We start from the raw sequence: 21,629 nt of genomic DNA, 5'->3' as shown, positions 1-21,629 counted from the left end.
AAAACTATTTCAATACTAGTTAAAATGTTTGTCTCCTGGCTCTGAAGATACTCCATAAGCACTAAACCACTGGAGGAATAAGGTTGACATAAATTCATGGATAGATCAGGGGAATTACTTACATTCCCCTTTATTCTCTTCTGCCTTTAGTATTAAAGGCAGCCCAGAGCTCAGGGGTGTCAAAATAATGGCTTTCTTGATTTATCTATCTGGTTTCCTAATCAAATCCCATGTAGATAAAGCTTTCACTTTAGATAAAAAAATAAAATTCTGGTCTTTTACCCATAAAAAAACTTATTGGAGCAATTTCACTGCATTGCTTTACTTGACATTACAGCACTGGGGTTGGTTTAAATAGCTTGGATCAATCAAGGCAGCTTGATATGTCCCAGCTCAATGAGGAGACTCTGATGTGTTGATTTTCCAGGACCAGAGTAGGGAGTTGCAGCTTGGGCCGTGTTCTTACCTCAGGGATGGGATAGTGGCTGGGCTGTCCAAGGCAGGCATGGGCTGGAAAGCAAACCTTCCTCCAGAGTGCCAAGCCGATGGAAACGTTAATGTTTATTGCGATTTTTAAGTAAATAAAAGCCTTGTTTTGCTCCTGAACGGCCTGCAGCTCTGTTGTACAGGCAAGTACTTGGCACTGCTGCCAAGAGCCTTGCTGTGCATCCAGGCCCTATATGGTCCTGCATCATAAACAGTGATTTTCCAGCATTTTATTGCTCACGATTGAAAAGTTGGCCCAGATCTCCCTCAGAAGAGACTGTAGAGTCCTGTACCCATTTGCAGTGCTTCCACTGCCATTAGAAAAGGAATTGCTGGTGCTGTGCACACTGGTGATAAGGCTCAACATGTTATTTTAGGTACTTAGAAAGAGCTGTTCCTATTTCTGATGTGGCTGGAGCCTTCTGGTATGAACGTCTAGCAAGTTTGTGGAATAAGATAAATGAGATTTTTGTATTTCCATCTCTCCTGACAACGGAAAGAAATTTCAATATGGAAACACATTTTTTTTAATTATAGGTCTGACAGCTACCTCCATTTCCATCTCCCCCGTCCATAACACACTCTGGGGAGATGAACCACGTTGCCAGGCACTAGCTCATAGCTCTCCTTATATCTGAAACAGTCTGTGCTTCTAGCATTAGGGAGGGTAGCCAGATACCTTGTAGTCTTTCCTTTAGTAAAAATTAGCAGAAACTTCCAGGAGATAGACAGCAATATACTTGGTACATTCCTCAACTTTTTTGACTTCACAGCACATTTCATTAGAAATTCACATGAGTTCCTCAGTTAATAACATGTCAGTCTGCAAAAGTGGCCAGGACCCTCATCTCTCCATTCCTGAGATGTCCTTGAACATTTTCCTGGTAACTTTTCTCTCCTCATTCAAATGGGATTCTGATCTTGTGCTCAAAAGCAGAGATAGAAAAGACTGACAATTCCACACGTAATGAGAGGTCACAGATTCCTGTTGAACTCGGGTGGAGGAACCAAGACAAAAGGCACTGCAGTGGGTCAATGTGCCAGGAGAGTGTGTGCAGGAGGCAAAGTGCTGCTGACAGAGGGGCAAACGCCTGTGGGGCAGGGATCATCAGCCTCACTGCTGGAAACACCACACAGGGAAGCACTCCTGAGCTCCAGCTTCCCCCTCCAGCATCCTCTGGCTCTTGCAGCTGCCACTGCCTTGAATTTGGAAAAGTAGCCTTGGGCACCCCATCAGCAGCAGGGAGCTTGTGAAGTTGGCACATAGGGATGTCAATTTGCCAGTGACTCAGCATCTTGATTTATCCCCCTCATGCAACGCTCCTGCGGGAAAAGCTTATTAATCAGGCTTGTGTCTCCAACGCAGCTCCATGATTTAGGGTCCCCCATGACTAAAGGTTTAGCGGGATTGGAATTATTACATGCCTTGGTGGATTCTGGAAAGAGCTGTGAGGGAGGGGAGACATACAAAAGTGGCAGCAAGTGGTCTATCCCCTTCCAGGACCCTGAGAAGGACAAGGCCACCAGGGTTTGAGCACAGACAAGGGAGTGCTGTGAAATACTCATAGAAGGCTGGAGCACACTGCACTCAGAAGAGGTGTCCCTCTGTCCAGCCCCCAGTCACAGCACAAACCACTGACCTCCTCCCCACCTGCCAGTGCATCTTCCCAGCTCTAATTTGGGGCTCAGTGTTGATGCTGGCTCTGGCACAACTGTGGTTTCTATGGCAACTCCAGAGGCAGATGCAGGGATGCTTCCAGCTGAGGTACCACCAGCTTAGGTATCCCAAGTTGTTCCTCCCAAATCACAGGCAGTCATGCAGTGCATCAGGACAGATCCTGCAGTCACTGTGCCAGGTGGGCACCAGAGGCAATGGAGCAGCAACATGAAAATGTCTTCTGAATGCTCTTTTATGGATAATTTCCAATTTTTCCCATGCTGTGATGCCCCCAAGACATGGCACAGCCTGCCCCAGCAGTGTGTTGGATGCTGCCTCACTCTGATGGGATTCAGTCTCCTGTCTCTACAGCCTTGCAGCCCACCCGAGGCTCAAACTGGCTGTCTTCTCTGAAAGGTCAGGCATCTGTACTTAATATTTACACAGACTTGTGAGATCTTTCTAGTGTACCAATGAAGGACCAAATCCCTCACCTGCTTTCTGCTTTGGGTGTGAGACTCTGTGTGGAGCCAAGAGCAGCAAGGCTCAGGTGAGCCCATAGCACTGGGTAACTCAAGTGTCACCTCCCTTGATCTCACAGTGCACCCCTAAACATCACCCACAGACACCACCAGTTTGGAGCGTACATTCCCTTCCTGTAAGCATTACATTTCAGCAAGCAGGGTTGCAGTGCTCCTGCCTACAGAAGCTGGACAATGTTGGGCTCAGCTCTCTCCCACACCAGCCATGGTTCACCCTTTGAGTTGGGGCCGTGGTGCTGGATGGGGCCCATGAGCCCTGACATTAGGCATCTCTTCTTTCTTCTCAGCATCCTGGCAGCCCTCAACATTCCCTGCCTCTCTCACACCCTGGGTACCTTCAAAAAAGTCCTTCCTCTGCTGCTGCCTTCATCCCCCCACAGCCTCTTCACCCACAGGAGGCCAAGCAGGAAAAAGGCTGTATCAAGGCAGGACAGCCACTGCTTAGCTCCCCTCTGCATCTCTACATCACATTGCTCTGTTCATCCAGGAGGTGGGGAGAACAAGACTTACCCTTGCTCCACCGTGTGGGGGTCACTGAACTCTGCCTTGGGAGGGATTTTCCTGACAGGCTGCAGCATGTGTCTGCCCGGAGTAGGATAACCAGAGACGACATGACTCCAGTGGGATAAAACTCCACATGTTTCATTTATTTGAGGTGCTACATCACCTCCCAGGCACTGAGCTACAGGGCACCTCTGTGCTACATGAGACATCGACTGGGTCTACGACGACACAGCACTCACTGCTACACACACGGCACAGATACGCCGTGGCACAGATGGGGCCGGACAGGGCAGTGAGGCCAGCGGCAGTCCTGCCACCGCTGCTCCCCCCACGCTGCTGGCGATGGCCATCCCACCAGGCAGGAGTTTGCCCTGGGCTTCATTGCCACAGCGCTGCAGGAGCTGGGAGTTCCCACAGCTCCAGCTGCTCTGGTGCCTGGCATCATGGGACAGAGGCTTCCTGGAGCCAGGTCACCCTGGGTGAACACATGGGCGCTCACACACCCTGTCCCCGTCTTCAGGCACTTGGTGCTTGGCCAGGGCTGGTCCCCGGGGTCCCACTCAGGGCACATCACGCAGGCACAGAGCCTCAACAGCGCCACTGGGACCCTGGGCCACACCGCCGATGATGAAGAGCAGGCTGGGTGCTGGGCAGCTGGAGCAGGAGCAGCGGCCAGTGGGCATGGGGGGCAGCGGCTCCCACTTTTTCTGTGAGAGGCTGAACCCTTCCACTGAGTCCAGTGGGCAGGACTGGTTCCCTGTGGAAGACAGAACCACATCAGCCTCTGTGCAGCTCCCCCGCCCCTCACCCCAGGCTCTGCCTTTCCCCCTCCACATCTCTTTGATGCCTCAACAGGGACCCTGAGCTGCACAGGCTTTGAGATCCCAGAGGCAATTAGTGGGGGCACAAGAGGATTAGAAGAGTCCCCATAGGGATGGCGGCTGGCACTAATGCCCCACCTGCTGGCTCTGCCCCCTCAACCACTTCTCGCCCTCCCCCCCTCTCCGTGCCAGCACTCTGCAGGGATAAGGCAGCTCCAGCTGCAGCAGGACTCAGGAGCAACGCCACACTGCAGGAATGCAGCCAGCACCATTCCCTATTCCCACAGCAATCTTGGGGGTCTGGCAGCCCTCCCTGCAGGGCTGGCAGTGCTGTGGCTGGCACCAGGCTCCCCAGGCAGCCCTTCCTGCTGAATGCCCTCTGCTGAGTGACAGCTCTAACCTTTCCCCAGCTCTCTTGGGAGAGGGATGCAGCACTGCAACCCTGCACAGCGGAGCTGAGCCACTACTGGGCTGTGTGAGCCCAGAACGCTGCACAAGAACAGGGAAAATCCTGATTGGGGAGTGAAAGGGGCAAGGGAGACAGTGGGTCAGCCAGCAGGACAGGGCAGTAGGGTCTCCCCAGCACTTGTGAGAGCACAGAGAGATGTTGCTGCAGACAGTGTTGCAGTAACCTGGCTTTGCACAGCCAACCTCCTCACTGCCATGCAGATCACTGATGTGCCCCAAAGAGTGGGGATGGGAACACGGCCACACTCCTACCCCCAGCATTACCGAGGCCACCCACAGCCACCACTCTTCCTCCCAGGCATCCAGCCACGAAGTCAGCTCTCTTCTCTTTCATACGGATGGTGCGGTTTGGCTTTCTCCACACACCTGGGTATGAGAGGGAGTGAGCATTGCCCGCTGGGGTTTCCCCTCTGTACACCAAGGCCAGAACACCCACAGGTTAATCACTCCCTGGGACCAGGGAGCACAGGATTCATTCAGCATGGGTACAAGGGGCTGATTTTCAGAGCCCATATAATTATGTCCCTCAGGCACAGACACCTCTCACCAACCCACAGAATCATCCCGGACCCACAGTAGATGCTCCCACCTCACCCAGAGACATGGAGCTCACCCTGCGCAGGATCAAACATCTCCACGGTGTTGACAAAATGGGGACGGGAGTAGAAGTTGTGGGGCCCTGGCTGCTGCAGCCCCCCCAGGCTGAAGACAACTCCATCAGCCATGGCACAGGCGGCGAAGGCGCGGCGGCTGGGCACGCTGGGGTAGCGTGTCCAGCTCCTTGTCTCCACGTCAAAAGCCTCAAAGGCGGTGACAGGCAGCTTGCCTTGCCGGCCTCCTATGCACAGAGGAGATGTAGCTGCCAGTGCCCCAAGCTGGCACTATTGGTGTGCTCAGCAAGCACTGCTGGCTGCAGTGCTGGGCACTATGGAGCCATGTGGGGTGCACCAGGTCATTCTCTGACCAGGGAACAGAGATAGAAGAGGGTAGAGGCACAGGGGATGCTCGGTTTGCCCCAGCAGCACCTACCCAGGACGAAGATCTTGTTTCCCTGCAGGAAGGCAGAGGCCCCATAACACGGTGTGGGCATGGAGGGTAGGGGCTGCCAGTGATCCTTTGCCGGCTCATAGACACGGACCAGAGCCTGGGGAGAGGTGTCCGCACCCATTCCCCCCAGGGCGTAGACAGCCCCATCTGGAAAAGAGGCCGCAGTGAGGCAGGGGGATCTGTGGGCAGCACCGAAGGGCTGGGAGTGCCCCCATGCCCTCCAGGGCAGGCAGCAGCGCTACTGCTGAGCCCCACAGCCAGACACTGCTCCAGGGCAGCTGGGGACAGTGAGTACAGCCAGGCCTGAGCCTGGCAATGCCCTGACTGCACTGGGACCCTCTTGCCCCCCTCTCCATCCCATCCATCAGGCACAGACAAGAGCACAGGGCCATCCTCTAATTATTCTCGGCAGTATCATCTCCCTGGAGACACCATGGCAACACAGCCATACTGCCAAATCCTGCTTCCAGCGCGGCCGGCACCCCTGCCCGCTCCCACCACTGTCCTGGCATCTCCTCTGCCCTGCCCACTGCAGCCTGGTCCATGCCACAGCATCCCTGTCCAGGGAGCAGACATGGGCACCACATACAGGGACGAACCCTGGCTCCTGGCAAGCTGCACTGTACCAAGACTCCAAGGATGCTTAGCAAACTTTGGGCAAGAGTCACAACATGTTCCTATCCTCACCTCTCTGCACAGCTGAGATGCCCATGGAGGGCTGAGCCAATGCCGCTTTCTTCTCCCATTTGCCCTCATCCACGTGGTAGACCTCAACGGAGGCGAGGGGGCTCTGCGCCGCATCCACACCGCCCACCACCAAGATCTGCTTGCCCAGGGCGAGGACGGCAGCGCCAGCCCGCGGCGTGGGTAGGGGTGGGAGCGTGGTCCAGCGCTGTGCTTGGAGGTCGAGCACCTCAGCAGTTCCCAGGGCTCGCCCGGCGCCCCCGCAGCCGCCCAGCACGAAGAGCTGCCCGTCGCGGTGCGCGGCGCTGCAGTACACGCGCCGCGTGGGCATGGCGGGGAAGGTGGCCCACGCGAAGGCGCCCGCGCCCGCCGCCATGGGCCAGCTCAGCCGCCTCGGGGGTCCCCGGGCTCTGGCCCCGCCGTGCCGCCCATCCGGCCCGGCTCGCCACTGGTCCGGCCCACGGCCTCCTGCGGGGAGAGCATCCGAGTCAGAGCCCAGGCGCCCATCGCTCGCCCAGCCCCAGCTAGCCAGCTCCCCTCGGCGGTGCGACAGCTCCTGCTTCGCGGGGCTCCGCACTGCACCCCGGGCTGCCTGCCCACCCCCTCCGGGCTCCCGACTGCGCCCCACGGCTCCCTGTCCGTCCCCTCCGGGCTCCCACTCCCTGGGGCTCTCTGCCCGCACGTACCAGTGCTCTTGCTTCCCGAGGTTCCCGCACCCCGGCTCCCACTACCCGGTGCTGCTGGTGCACAGCCCGCACTCACTGGGACCCTCGCGCACCCTGGGCTCTCTACCCGCATCCCCCGGGTCCGTACCCCGCAGAGGCTTCCCGTTCACAATCCGGACCCCGGCAGGTTCCTGCTCTCGGCGCACCGTCCTCACCCCCGGCGCTGCCCGCACTCCCGCCCGCAGCCCCCGGCGCTCCGGCGCACTGCCCCGCAGCCCGCACCCACAGGGCTCCCGCCCACAGCGCGCTGGCACCGGCGTCCCCCGGGCTCCCGCTGCAACGCTCGCGCCCCCGGCGCTCCCCGGATACCCGCCCGCAGCCCCGGACGGCCGCTCCGCCGTGCCCGGACTGCCCGCTCCGCTCCGCTCCTCTCCGCACCGCCGCTGGGAGACGGACAGGGTCAGGCACCAGGACCGGGACCGGGACCAGGACCGCACTCACCTCTCCGCCCGCTCCGCCGCTCTCCCCGCCGCTCCGCGCCTCTGCCCGCCCCGGGCCCGCCCGCTGCCGGTGGGGGCGGCGCCGCGTCCGCCCCGGCCCCCCTGCCGTGCCCCTCTCCCCCCGGCCCGGCCCTCCCGGTGCCACCGGCCCGCTGTGCCCCTGCCGCGTTCACCTGGCCGGGAAGGAACCATCGCAGGGAGAGGGGCTGGAGAGACCCTGGATCTGCCCTCCCTTGCTGTGCGCTGCCGATGCCAGAGCCATGCAGTGCCGGGCTCAAGGAGTCGGGAACCCACCGTCCCACGCTAGAGATGACCCCTATCCTGTCACCACTGCAGGGACAGAACATGCCCTACTCTGAGCACGACCTTGCTGGGGTCTCTCAGCAGCATCACGAAAGGTGCACATGGGTCTCAAACCCTCCACCAACACTTTTGTCCCCACTTGGCTGAGCCAGGCAAATGAACACGCTGGGAAAGGCGTTTCCCACCCACCAGCACAGGCAGAGCCAAGGGCAAGCAGGAAACTCACACAGAAATGAGCTAAAAAGGTTTGCTTTAAAAACAGACAGAAGTGACAAGGCATCCGCCGAGAACACCACACCACAAATGCCACCTGGGGATGCTGCTGCTAACACTGTACTCATCCTGGCACCTGCTCTGCACCAGCCATCATTGCAGGAGCAGGAAGTGAGGTGCAAACACTGAGAGGCTGCCTGCATCACAGGATGGTGGAAGGGACCTGCCTGGTGACTGCAGAGGGACAGTGAGCCCCAGCCCTCATGCAGAAGTGGGCACCCCGGGCAACACTGCCAAAGACTGGAAAACCATTTCCTCCAAAAATCCCATCACACAAGCTCCCAGGATGCTTGTGTTTGCTCATGGAAGGTCCTGATAGGACTGAACGCCCACATTGCACATTGGAGAGGTAACAGCTTGAAGCAGGAGCCCGCCTGGGACTCTGACTGCATGCAGCAGGAAGCGGGTGGTGTCCCAGTCTGGAGGCACTCAGCCCCATGAGGTGCCATCACTGTCCATCCCACTGCTGGCTCGGGGTGTCCTTCTCCATGCAGGCCAGGTAGCGGTCGTAGTTCTCCTCACACCTCCTCACACAGTGCAGGAAATAGTCCTCATCAGCAATGGCCTCCAGCAGATTGGTTTGCACCAGGCAAATGTTGTACAGTGCTGAGGTGGGCACGCTCCTGGGACTGCTGCTGCCCTGCTCTGAGAATACCTGCAGGGAGAGCAGAGCCTGGCAGCAATGCACACACCCCAAGGTGTGCTCTGCCCTCCCCTCAGCCAGGCGCCTCCATGCTGTATGTCAGGAGCAGAGGGCAGGGTGATCCTATCCCCACTGCAACAGCAGGTGAAATTTTTGAGATTTCCCCCTCTCCCAGAAATTGCCTTTGACTCTGAACCAGCATGTCATATGTGCCTGGTACTCCCTTAAGGAAACAGGCCACACCATGCAGCTGGAAGAAAACGGCTCTGTGGAGCAGCTGACTCCAGGCAAACCTCTGCCAACAGCTCTTCCTTTAGCTACCACAGGATGGAACAGGGACTTCACCTTCTGATCTCCACCATGGCCTGTTTAAAGCCACCTGGCAACCTGTTTCACTCCTAGTGCCGCTCTGTCACCATCACTGAAATGGGGACAGCCCTTCAGAGCTGGTGGTGATGCAAGAGGAGGGGAGAATGGCTTTCCACCTACTGATCCTGGCTGCAGGACAGCAAGGTCCCAGCAGTGACGATAAGCCCTGCTGGGAAGATGCTTGGCTGCTGCCCAGACTCCCACGAGGTCTGCTGCTGCCATAACTGGATCCTACCTGTGTGATCCAGCGTGGGAGCAGCCCCAGGGCTGGCTGCATGGCTGCCATGAGATTAGCACAGCAGCCTGACTGACCAGCCATGCAGGCTACCAATGCCAAAGGAGGAACTCCTTGATCACACAAGATAGCCTGATGCTGAAATGCAGCAAGTGTAGCTGTGTGAGCCACGCTCCAGCTGCAGATCTACATGCAGCAGCCATTGCAGAGGCTCCCCTCAACCAGGCATGGCACAGCCAAAGCCTGGTCCTGACAGGTCTCTCCAGGCAGTAACAATTCCTGCCACCAGCTACAAATGTGTAAACTGAGAAAGCTTGTATGGAAGGGAACATCCAATGAGCATCCCACCCCTTTCCATTCCCAGGCTGCCTGCCAAACACTGCAGACAATTCACTGGCTGCCGTGTTTCCCCCCTGCACCGTCTCCATATGGATGGAAACAGGCAGGGGTTGAGGATCACCCATGGACCTGCAGCTCTTGTTTGAGCACTGACAGCTGTCCAATGGCCAGGCATGGCTCTGTCTGTGTAAACATTCTGTTTCCCAAGTGTGCTCCCCACAAACACTGCCCCTTCCTTCACTCAGGCAGGTGACAAGGCTGGCAGCCCTGATATCATTGCTGCTGCCTCCAGGGGCTGACTCAGAGGGGAGCAGAGGCAGCCAGCACCCGCTGTGCATTGCTGACAGCTGATCTCACCCTCCCTGTGCATCGCTGCACCAACACTGGTGGCACAGGATGCAGTGACATCAGGGCTATGCCTTGACCCCCTCTGCAGCCTCATGAAAAGGGGTCAAAACATGTCTGACCTTGCCAGGGATACCCCAGTGCAGGCTGCAGGGACACCCCAGTGCAGGCTGCTGGTGCCAGAGGGGCCTTCAGCCACCTACCTGGGGGTGAACAATGGTGTCTCCATCATCCAGCCGGATGTTGTCATCAATGAAGATGTGCTGAATGTCAGGATCATGGGGGTCTATCCACAGGGGCTTCCCACCCCGGGAAGAGAACTGATTTCTGGCCCACCTGAAACAGTAAGTGGAGAAGGAACAGTCAGGGCAGGAAGAGGGTGACAGCTCCCAGGAAATGGCAGACTGTACTGCAGGCCCAGGGCACCCTCTGAGCCAGGGAAGCAGGATGGAGAATGGTCCACAGGTCCTGCTGCCCATGCCCTCCCAGAAATGAGGCATTTTGCATCAAGGTGAGAAATCAGGGGGCCTTTGGAGAAAAGCAGGAGGTACACCAGGGGATGGGGACCTCAGGAATGGTGTGAGAGTCCCATCAGGCTGCCCACAGGCAACATGGGAAGTGCCTAAGTGATAGAGACCCCAACAACATACAGGCTTCAAGACTAGGAGCTATCCCAGAAACGAAGAGAATCACAGGAAAGAACATAATGCCCAAGCGACTTTCTCAGTGCCCTCTTTCTCACCAGTCAAAGTGGTCTTGGAAGCCTCCAATTCCCTCAAAGGAGCTGAAGAAGTTGTAAAGCTTTCTTTTGTCATCCCGGGTGGCCAGACGCTCTGCTCCCCGCGTTAGCACCACCTCTTTCTTGCTGCACCGTATCTGGCCAGGGGTAAGGTCCACAGGGAGCTGCAGGACCACAGAAAATGGGAAAGGAAAAGTTTCCAAAGCAGACAGGTTGTTTCACTGGCAGAGACACTAAGCAGCAGGGTGGAGACTCCCCACCACTACAGTGTGGGAGGATGGTGTTGGGAAGATGACAAGAGGAGGCATGGAATGCATCCAACCAAAAATCATCCCCTCCCCAGGGATGGAAAGGAACGACTTCCCCAGGGATGGAAAGGAATGTGCTCCTGGCTGCACACTGCCCCCATTTCAATCTCTGCTATCTGAAAATACTCCAAGGAATAACTAAAGCATCTTCTAAAGCTCATTCCCTCATTCCCAGCACTCCTGCCCAGTGTGCTGCCAGGGGAGGAGAGTGCAGCTGTGATCGGCTCTGGGCCAGGGAGCCCTGCTCTGCTGCAGCAGCCCCTCCTCGGGAGAAGGCACACTCCGTCCAACACGGGATACCCCAAGAGGAAACCATTCCACACAGGATCTGCACACACATGCTCCCCCACAGCTCACAGCTTCATCCAGAGAACTCCATGCTTTTAAAAGCAGTCTGGCCAAGCAGCTGGAGAGCAGTCTGACGTGGGGGGGGCTCCGTGGGACCATCCGGCTGCCCTTCCCCATCACCACGGACCCTCAGGGCGCCACTCACCGCCACGTCCCGCAGGGCAGGGAACTGCGGGTGCTGCCCGTCCAGAGCGCTGCGGACGGCCTGCAGGGCGCGGGGCAGGTCGGTGCCGAAGGTCCTGAAGACAACAGCGAAGGCCCTGCCATCCCGGTGCAGCGTGTCCAGGAGGCGGAAGAAGGAGGGCAGGATCAGGTGGTAGCGTTTGCCGGGCTCCCCTGGCACCGACAAGGCGTCGTGCGGCCGGCCCGGCCACTCCAGCAGCCGCAGGTGGCGGGCGTGGAGGTCACGGAAGCGCCGGCCCGGGCCGGCCTCGGTGAAGGCGGGGTCCCGGCCGTGGCGGCTGTAGTAGCTGAGGGCGCCGGGGCACGGGGGCCGCAGGGACGGGCGGTCGCTCACCCACTCCCACTCGCCTGGAAGAGAGGAACGTGCTCAGCCCCCTCACCGCCACACGAGTCCCCGTACCCCCGGCCCCGGCGCTCACCGGCAGCCCCGGCGCGGCCCCAGGTGACGGTGCTGAGAAAGGTGTTGAGCGCCGCTCGTGGGGCCTGCCCCGTCACCGTGTCCGCCACCACCACCGTGTTGTTCAGGTCCACGTGCAGAACCAGGCGCCGCCGTCGCCCGGCCCCGCCACTCATTGCCCCGACACTGGCCCCGTTACCTGGTGACGGCGCCGCTTCCGCCCCCGCCGCTTCCGCCAGCGGCGCCCCCTGCCGGCCAGGGACGGCCCTCGCCGCCGTTGCCGTGGTCACGGCGGGGCCGGGGGCGGAGGGGCGGAGCGCGGGGGCGTGACAGAAAGGGCTCCGTGACTGTGGGCGTGACCGCGGCCCGCGGAAAGGGACGGGAAGCGGAAGCAGGGCCGCTTCCGGCGCCCCGCGGGCGGCCATGTTGGAGCGGCGGGTGCGGCGCAGCGGCGGGCACGGGTCTGGCGGCAGCCGGTAGGTTGGGGCCGGCGGGCCCGGGCCCCACGCCGGCTCCCGGGCGAGGGCACTGCCGAGCCGCCCGCTGGGGCGGCCTCGGAGCGCTGGAGGCGGAGCCGCGGCGCTGAGGGCCCCGCCCCGGCCCCCGCCCCCCCGGTCCCGGGAGCCGGCGCGGGCCGAGCGCGGGTGCCGCACCCCCTGTCTGCACCAATCACCTCCCGCAGCCCTGCCGGGCGGGGCCGGCCCAGGCGGCCTGCCCGCCCCGGGGTCCCTCCGGCCGGCGGGCCGAGCCGTGGGAGGGTGCAGCGGGAGCGAGGGACGGGCGCTCGGGAAGGGGCACCGCCTGCGCCGAGGGGCGGGCCGAAAGGAGAGGCCGAGCGAGGACCTGGCGGCCCTGCCGAGCCTTCCCTGGGACTGCGCACCGGCCTCCGGCCCCACAGGCTGCCCCAGCCCCGCGTCTCGGCCCTGCCCGCAGCCACTTCCCCTTGCGGTGCACCGGGAAAGCCCTTTCCGTGCTTGGACAGCCGGGCCTCTAAACCTCGACCTTCCGGTGCTGTGCTCGCCCCGTGCCGGGAGTGCTGTGCTCCCGTAGCCCCCCACAGCAGTGTGGCACGGGGGGGAACCTGCTGTCAGGAGGTCAGACTGGCCCGGGGTGCGTCTGCTCGTGGCCGGCTTTCCTCCAATACAGCTGGCACCGCACCAAACAGCACCGAGCAGTTGATGGTGGAAAGTCCTGTTCCCATGAAATGTCACAGCCAGAACACCCCTTCAGATGTCCCAGCTGCTCCCGGGCTTGCTGCAGCCTGAAGATGATCCATTTTGCAGCCTGTTGAGCATATGTTGTTACATGTGCTTCTTCGTTGGTCTCTGCCTCACCACATCAAAATTACCATTACACCTTCTCTGGCTTTCCTGTGCCTGGCACTGCTTGGTCACTTTGCAGGTGGTGACTCTCAGTGCTGGCTGGTGACGCTGCCTGGGGCTCTGTGGGATCACCTCCCTGCCTGCCTCCCCTCCTTCGTGGGAGATCCCCCGCCTGCCTCTGAACAACTGCATTATCCTCCTCCAAATCCCTCTTTGGCCGTGACGTCTGCAGAGCACTTGACTGAGATTAGTCTGTCATGTGGAGGTTCTTACTCCTCCACTGACCTGTGCTTTCCCTTCTGTGGCTGCTCTTGCCTTGTGTCTCTTCCCTGCTTGTGCAGCTGGCGGCAGCACGGGCTCTGCTCCTGTGCTGTGTGAGACCAGAGTTCTGGGGGAACGTGGGACGTGAGCAGTTCCTTGTTCTGGCTGCTCAGGCACTGACTTCTCCATCACAGCTTTCTTGCCTGTGCACTGCCCTCTCCAGAACTGTCTCTGACACCACCTGCATTTCCCTGATCAGGTTTTTTTAGCTGAATCTTCATTATTATTTTGAGATTATCAATAAAGCAAAAGATTTTATGTTGGTCTAGCATCCAGCTGTGGAGCTGTGAGGCCACCAGGATCAGAGTTCTCTTGAAGGGCTGCTCTTCAAGTCCTGCCTGGACTGCCCTTTAGTGCCTATTTTTTATTGCAAGCAATAATTGATGCTTTTATGCTGGGCAGGCAGCTGCACAGTGCCCTGAGTGTGATCCCAGTGTTGTCCCTCAGGCCTTTGTACACTTGGCCCTGGTGATGCGTGTTTCCTTCATACCGCCCTGCTTGAATTTCCTGCTTCCTCCTCACTTGGCAGCAAGTGTCCTTGGATCAGCACCAGTTTGCTGTGACAGCAAGTTGTGGACCGCTGTTCAAACAAGAGAACAGCAAGGAGCAGTGCTGCCTTGCCACAGCATTCAGCATCAACGAAGCACAACTGGAACAGCCTCCAGCCCTGCTGCCAGGTCTCCAGGAGGAAGCTGCAGCTTTGGCAGGGGACTCAGAATCAATTTTTGGGCAGCATCAGTTTAGAAGCTGAGAAATTGAAGGTGGTGCTGGGATGCAGTTGAAGTACTTAGGCATTTCTTAGTGTTGAGATGGCTCAGTGGTGCTGGTTGAGATGTGTACACAGGGAAAAGGTTCAATGAGGGTTCAGTTTTTCCCAGAGAAAATGAGATCTGTTTGTCCAAAGCTGGGGTGGGTCAAACTCAAACTGGAAATGAGCTGCAGATTTTGCTGAGTTAATCATTGGAGTCCTTCATCTTGGGGTGAATTGGATGGGATTTCCTGAAATCTTTGTTTAGGTTGGAGGATATTTTTGTGAGAGATGTTTTAGTTTTATTTCAGAGATAAATGAGTGACAGGTTTTTCTTGGTGATGCTTCTATGTTGGATTGAGCCCAGAATCTGACCCAGGGTTTGCGACTAGCCATGCCTGGACTTAATGGTTTCAGGTCCCATATTAAATACTTGGATAATTTCAGTTGCTGTAAGCTAACTGTCTTCTTTCTCCTTTTGAGGTGTCAAGGGTTGTTTTTCCAGTAATTTGGACCTTTTTGAAGCACCTGCTTGCCTAATGCCATGAATATTGCAGTGAATCATGAGGAAGAAAAAGCTGTCCATTCCTGGTCAAGAATTTCCTCTGCAGGACAGAAAGTTCTGGAGGAAGCCCTCCGAGTCTTCAACCCGATGTCCAAGGATCTTTCGGACACAGAGACCCAGCTGGTGGCCTTCATCCAAGGCCTGAAGGAGGAGGGCTACCAGCCCACGATTCTGAGGAGTAAGGATGTGTACGGGTACAGCTCGTGCACGGCAGTCACGCCGAGTCAGACGGGAGAGAACACACAGCGCAACTGTGCCAGCACCACTGAGCCCACCCAGAGTCCAGCCAGGAACTCAGGGGCAAAAGTGGCCCCTTTGCCCACCAGCATGCCAGTGAGCTCTTTGAAGGTCTCCAAAGGGGATTCCAGAAATCTCCTCTTGAGCTCCTTGAAGCAGACAGGATCTGGCACATCCAAGGCGGCGACGGTGGGCTTCCCTACAAGCATGTATCCTGACGTGTATCCAGCTATGAGACTGTCAGTGGTTCTGGAAGCCCTGGTGCCACTGAAAACTGCAACGTCCTGTTTGGAGTCCAAGTACACACAGGGGCGTCTTGGCATCTCTCCCTCAGACCTTAAACTCCTCAAGACTTCAAGTGCACCAAGGCAGTTTTCTTCAGGCAAGAGCACTAAAATTATTGAAGGCAAGGGGTACAAACGTTTGGTTAAGAAGCCACCCGATTCTGGCAGCCGTGCTTTAAAGCTTCTGAAGGGACCAAAGGGGGGAGTGCTGCAGGAGAGCAACGCCTGCAAAGCCTCCGGAGTTCTCAACGGGAGATTCGCAGGCAGCTCGTCCCAGGACTGCGCCACAGCACCACAGCCCAAGACCTTGAAAATCAAAGATAAGGAAGTTCTGCTGGGAAAAACAGAGTGGAAGGACAGCAGCACTTACCAGGAGGGCACTAGGCAGAAGAAGAGAAGAGCTACAGAGGCAAAAGAAGCACCACAGAGGAAAAAAGCAAATACCATTCCTGTCCGAAAGAAAACTCGAAAGGCTCAGAGCACTTTGAACCTGCTGAAATTCCGGACCATCAAGGTGGGCAACTCTTCCTCTGATGATGAAGTGAGGAGGAGAGCACAGAAGATTCTTAGGGTCAACTTGTCCCCTGTGATCCAAATTCAGCCCTTGTCCCATTCTCATAGTGTCCCCTGAATTTCTTCACTTTGTCACTTTTTTTTGTAAGTAAGTAAATACGAGCCTGGCACCAGAGCACAGAGAGGCTTAGGAGTGACTCTGTGTCTCTGGTGCCAATATGCCCACTAACCTGCAGACAGAGCAGCCCACTCACATGCTGTTCCTGCCTGTCTGCCACTGCTGTGCAGAACTGGCTGCAGAAATCCAAACCCCTGTTTGCGAGTGTGGGACAGTGACTGTGGCCAGCATTGAGCTGAGCAGGCCGGAGAGTTCACTTCTCACCACGCTCCCCTGAACGTGGCAGGCTGTGCTCTTGTGCAGGGGAGAACACAGGACTTTCTCATAACATTGATGCACTGTGATATTGCTCTTTTTCAAGCTGTACATTTACTGGTTTTATTTTGATCAAATTTTATAACTTTATTATCTATATATCTATATATCCATATATGTGCATATGGCCCAGGAACTGTGGGAAGATGCACTTCCTCCATCCCTTTGGGATTGGGTTTGATAGCTTTTGTTCCTCCTTCCCTTCAGCTAGCCTTTTGTTCAAAGGTGCCAGAATTCCTTTGTGGTTCATTGTTGTGACAGTCTGTCCTGAGCTCCCTTGAGCAGCTCAGAGGCAGCAGCAGTGTTGCCACTTGTTTGTCTCCAGAATGCCAAACAATCTGGAGAATTACCAGCTGGTAGTTTTAATCCTGTTTTCAGTATAACCTCTGCATAACAGTGGGGGAGTGTCACAGGGCTGCAAGTCTGTCTGACATCTTTGGGCACCTCCTCCCTTTGTGGGTAGCAGAAGTTTTGAACACATGGTAGGGATTTGCCTCCGAAGAGGATTCCTCCTCAGCACCCAGCATTACTCTGCTCTCCTATACCCCAGGTGCAGCTATGGATCACAAACTGTGACTGTTAGAGCCAAAGGGCTGGAATTGTTAGCATGAACTGTGTAGTGTCCTGCCCCCCATGTAACTGCTCTGCTGCTGCTGGGTGTTCCAGGAGCAGATCCCAGGTGCTGGTAGAGAACTGTTGGCTTTGGCTGGAGTTAAACCACGACAGAGACACACGCTGTGTTTGAATGCTTTAGCTACGTCCTGCCAGTCCCAGACTCAGTGGGATACTTGAGCCTGAGTTGAAGCAGAAAAGTGAAAAATTTGGGAGCACATACACCAGCACTTAAACACAGAGAGTTGCTTTCTGTGGTTTGTGGGGATGAAGCAGTAGGAGGGGAGATGGGCATCATGTGGGGGGTGGCAGCCTTGCTGTGCCATCGGGGATGTTGTGAGAAGGTGTGTGTCAGGTGTGAGAGCTCTGTGTGGAAGGAGGAGTGCAGGCTCTGCCATCCCTAGGAGGCACTGCAGAACCGCTGCACACGGCTGCTGTCACCTCCCTGCACCGGGGCACGCTGTTGGATCAGAACACGGCTCTGTGCTCTCTGCACTCCACAGGGAGGGATCTGCTAATCCCAGGAGAAACACCTCACTGGAGCAGTTAGTGCTGCTGCTGTCACCTGGAAGGGACAACCTGCTGTCCTGGGGAAAGGAAGAGGCATTGGGCTGGGTATGGACTTGTCTCTGTATATTGCTGTCTGCTCAGATGTCTGCAGCAGTAGTGTAATCCACTCATTCTCTCACCAGCTCAAAATACCAGTTGTCTGACCTAATAATCTCTGTGGACATTGGCTGAGGGGATGAGCTCCCCAGGGAAGTCCCAGATCCTTATATTTGAGCCCCACCCCCCAAGCACCTGGTTGGATTTCAGTGGTTTATAAAACGGGTCAGTGTCTGATCCCCAGCACAGAAAGGAAGACTGGTGTGGAGAGAAGGGAGGAGGTTCATGACAGGGTGAGAAGGCAGGGAAGTTGAGTGTTCTGAGGTGCATCTGGGTTCTCCTCTCACCCACATAGAGCAGGGTGGAGGTTCACTTTCACTAAGCAACCTGGTCTAGTGTAAAGTGTCCCTGCCCATGGCAGGTTGGTTGGAACAAGATGGTCTTTAAGATCCCTTCCAACCCAAGCCCTTCTGTGATTTTATGATTCAGGGAATGATTGCAAGCCCTGAACCCCAGACTTGGGGTCTGAGTTGCTGTCAGAGATCATAACTTGCAGTGTTTGAGAGTGACCTGTGAATGCCGCTGCTTGGCTGCCAAGGAGGAGGAAATATTTTCTTCTGCTTCTGTGTTTTAAAATGCCCTGGCAGAGAGTTCCCTGTCCTGACCTGGTGCTGGATGAACAGGGGCTCTCCATCACTGTCAACTGGCCAAAAATTGCTTTGTTCCTTTTGTTCCCACTCCTTCAGACCTTTCTCATTCCCACGCTCTCAAATGCCAGGTCTTGAAGTCCTGCACTGGTGTTTCTCTTTTGGGCTGTTTCCCGAGGAGGGCTCTGAACTCCTGCCTGTGGTATTGCTGTCAGGCTGCTCAGCAGCTTCCCCCGTTCCCAGACCCTTATAAGGGCACTGAGAGCTGTCTTTGGAGTCTCCTTATGCAGCACAGGCGTCCCAGCTGAGCCCTTGGCCTCCGCTGGGAAAAACAACGTGCATCAACAAGGCTGAATCCAGGTCGGAGCCTCTTTTCCTCCAGCCTGAGTGGGAAGCTGAGCACCTGAGGCCAACTTACCAGGGCACATCCCTCCTCATCACTGTGTGTCTTCTCTCAGCTGTACTGCTGCCTGCCTCTTCACTCTTTTCTATCACCTCTTGTCTTTCACAGCTTGGGTCTCTGCCAGTCAAGGACTTGACTTGTATTGTTGCTTAACACATCCAGCACAGCATCCAGCCTTTGTGCTGCCGTGCCTTTCCCAGCACTGAGCTGAGTTCTGTGCGTGCTTGGTGGTGACAGTTTGCCCTGTGTCCTTCCAGGCACCAGCAAAAGGTGTTCTGCTCCACAGGGAGAGACAAGCTTTGGAAACACCTCTGTGCCACTGAGGCTGCTGCCAGGGAAGTGAGCACTCCATAGCTGTGTGCTCAGGGACTTGCTCATCACCAGTCCCCTCTGTCAGCTCTCCTGTGCATCTCTAACAGACCACAGGGCCCTGAGCAGCAGGGCAGCGCTTAATCTCCATTCCCTGCCCTCCTCTTGTCTCTTCCTCCTCTTGCAGGTGCTTTGGGAACTTGACTGAAAGGGTTGCACGTTGTTATAGAGGGGCTTTACAGCCTCTGTGCCAATGCAGCAACTGCTGCCCTGGTACCAGCCAGCACTGGCAGAGGGGGTGCCTCAGTCTGGCACAGGTTGGCTCCCCCATCCTTCAGCTCATGCCCAGGTGTGGGTGCTCCTGGTGCCCTGGGCATGTAACACTGATGTGCACGAGGCTGCAGAGGGACTCTGTGTGCGTGTTGCTCTTTGCTCTTCAGGGTAGATGAAGGGTTTGATCAAACCAGAGCTACCTAAGATCTGATCTAGCCAGAGGTCTCCTCCACAGGTCCCTTCTATCCTGTGTTAGTCTGTGGCAGCTGAGTAACACTTGCAGGGATCCGTGCAACAGTAACTGGCAGGCACAGAGAAATGCATTGCCCAGAGCGCTGTGGTCTCTGCTGAGCATGTGGTATGCACCTTGTCCAGACCTGTTTCTGTATTAGTCACTTTGAATTCATCCAAGTGCCTAACCTGGCCTGTGTTGTTCTGGGCACTGTGACAGCAGAGAGCTTTGGAGACTCTCTGAGGAATGCTTTTAACGCATGGATTTGTGCCACTGTCACTTCTAGAAATGATTCAGCTAGCGGTCAAAGGGCTCTTCTTCCATCTGATTTTTTTGGAAATAATTTCTCCTTTTGTTCAGCTGCCAAGGAGCAGTTTATGCTTCCTCTCCAGCAGACAAGGTCCTTGAGCTTCCTGCATGCTTCAGATGTCCGTCAGCAAGGTCCGTGGGGAGAGCAGCCTGTCCGGCAGGCAGCTGAAGGGGAAGCTGACATCAGATACCAGTTGAAATCACAAGTTAATTGGTAGAAATGTTCTGAAGCTCATGTCCACTGTGATCAGATTTCACCATCTGCCACTGCTTATGGTTGTAGAAGTTTCTCCTCAGCCTCTTCCCTGCAAGCCATGTAGCATGTGGCTGCTGCTGCTTCTAAAGTATTTGCATCCCCATGAGCCAGCTGCTGTAGCAATCCTTGTACAGAATTTCTGGAGCACTTTTTTTGCAAAAAAAAAGAAGGGATTATTTTTGTCCTGCTTGGCAGCCCATGAGTGGTATTTCAGTGTGTGGATGAGGTGTGCTCCCTGGAGTGCTCACCTCACTGGGCAGCTCTCAGACCAGGTCATACTACCAGGGCTGGGGTTAGTGGGCTGAGATCCCCCCAGTGCCTGGTGCTTCCTTGCATGGAGTTCAGCCAGTTGCCAGCTAGGAACATGCCAGGGGAATCAGCAGCAGCACGGCATAGACGGGTGATGCTGCACATGTGGCTCCAGGGTTCTGCTCCACAGCTGCCCATGGTTTGTGGCCTGGCCTCCAGGCCCCCTGGTACACCAGGAGCATTTCTCCAGCTCCAGGTGTGGCAGGAGGGGCTGGGAGTTTTGGAATTGAGCACAGAGTTTGTGCCCTTTAAATTGTGACTTGTGCTGTGTTCATGGCCAGAACTTGCCAGCGTGTGGGGGTTCAGCAGTTCTTCCCCTTTGGATCCAAGTTCCCTGCCCTGTCTAGAAGCTGGGCCTTTGGCCATGGCTCAAGGGATCCCTGAGTATGGAGAGCAGCTTTGTCTCTGAGCTCCAGCTGGGCAGTGTGACACGAGCTGGGCAGCTTCCCGGGCAGGAAGGCAGGTTCTGGTGGGAGGATCCTTTTTTTGGCTGTGGTTGGCAGGGTTGGTGCTGAGCTGTGGAGCACCGGCTGCTCAGCCAGGCTGGTTGGTTTTTGTAGGAGTGACAGTTTCTTTTTCAGTCTTCAAAAGGGCACTGGCCTCTTTGCTCCTGTGCTCGGATGGGGATGGCCTTGCAGGAGTTGAGGTGGCCCACAGAGAGAACAGCAGTTTTGGGATATCTGGCACCTTCCTGACAATGCTGCAGCCCTCAGCTTTGCCAGCTACCTGGGCTGGCACAACCTGTGGAGAGCCCAGCAGGGCAGGATGCTCCTGAGCCCTCACATTCTGGACTCTGCTAGAGAGCACCATGCTAGGGTTTCCCTCTCCTTGCAGCCTCTTCTGCCTGGAGCTGGATGCTGTTAGGAAGGTGCCAGGTGTCTTGGAGGAATCTTGTCCCAGAAGACATGAGAGGCTAGCCTTTGTCACCAGGTCATCCCTGAGTGTGGAATGAAGCTTGTCTGTAGTTGGGACACTGCTGGAACTTGCAGGTTGGCCAGCAGCTGCCTCCAAAGCCATGGTGCTTAGGCCAGACCCCTCCCTTTGCCTAGGAGCACTAAGGAAGGCTGGTGAAAAAGCAAGAAGCTGGGAGTAGGGAAAGCTAAAGATGCCAGCAGCACCTGGACAGCCAGCAGCCTGCTGCTTCTGTGTCTGCTGCAGGAGATGTGCAAAAGAGGAGCCAAGGCTGTGGTTTTCACATCACTGTCTTCCCTCCATCCCTGCCTGGCCACAGAGCTCCCCCTACCCTGCCTGGCAGCAGCACATGGGCACTGGTGCTGCAGGGGAGTGGGAGTCCTTTTGGGGCAGGCACCCCCCAACCCTTCATTCCCATCCTTCATCAATCTCACAATCTGGCACTGCTCCTGTGGACTCCAAAACACCTTCCCCAGAGAGTC

The 21,629-nt window shown here is 56.6% G+C and overlaps 3 protein-coding genes across 4 annotated transcripts; 1 reads left to right on the top strand and 2 right to left on the bottom strand.

Moving 5' to 3' along the window:
• Positions 1-3,327: 3,327 nt before the first annotated feature.
• KLHDC8B (kelch domain containing 8B) lies at positions 3,328-6,611 on the bottom strand. Of its 2 annotated transcripts, none has more exons than XM_054280759.1 (5): positions 6,213-6,611; positions 5,508-5,672; positions 5,092-5,316; positions 4,731-4,844; positions 3,328-3,946 (listed from the first exon to the last, which is right to left on the bottom strand). In XM_054280759.1, exons 1-5 carry the CDS (start codon positions 6,583-6,585, stop codon positions 3,750-3,752), a joined length of 1,074 nt encoding a protein of 357 aa, XP_054136734.1. In that variant the 5' UTR covers positions 6,586-6,611; the 3' UTR covers positions 3,328-3,749. The 2 variants fall into 2 exon arrangements, with proteins under 2 accessions (XP_054136734.1, XP_054136736.1); XM_054280761.1 differs by having other exon boundaries at positions 4,743-4,844; positions 6,213-6,607.
• Positions 6,612-7,910: 1,299 nt separating this feature from the next.
• Positions 7,911-12,074, bottom strand: LOC128939659 (uncharacterized). Its single transcript, XM_054280765.1, has 5 exons — positions 11,879-12,074; positions 11,422-11,807; positions 10,624-10,784; positions 10,085-10,217; positions 7,911-8,605 (listed from the first exon to the last, which is right to left on the bottom strand). The coding sequence occupies exons 1-5, from the start codon at positions 12,030-12,032 to the stop codon at positions 8,399-8,401; spliced, it is 1,041 nt and encodes a 346-aa protein (XP_054136740.1). The 5' UTR covers positions 12,033-12,074; the 3' UTR covers positions 7,911-8,398.
• Positions 12,075-12,291: 217 nt separating this feature from the next.
• CCDC71 (coiled-coil domain containing 71) lies at positions 12,292-17,490 on the top strand. The gene is made up of 2 exons (XM_054280757.1): positions 12,292-12,332; positions 14,731-17,490. Exon 2 carries the CDS (start codon positions 14,792-14,794, stop codon positions 15,962-15,964), a length of 1,173 nt encoding a protein of 390 aa, XP_054136732.1. The 5' UTR covers positions 12,292-12,332; positions 14,731-14,791; the 3' UTR covers positions 15,965-17,490.
• Positions 17,491-21,629: the final 4,139 nt, after the last annotated feature.

The sequence above is a fragment of the Melozone crissalis genome, unplaced genomic scaffold (assembly GCF_028551555.1).
Source record: "Melozone crissalis strain CALT ecotype California unplaced genomic scaffold, PUWL_Pcris_2 ptg000029l_1, whole genome shotgun sequence".
In the NCBI taxonomy this organism is placed as follows: domain Eukaryota; kingdom Metazoa; phylum Chordata; class Aves; order Passeriformes; family Passerellidae; genus Melozone; species Melozone crissalis.
Note: the sequence above shows the minus strand (reverse complement) of the source record. Positions and strands in the feature narration are given on the sequence as shown.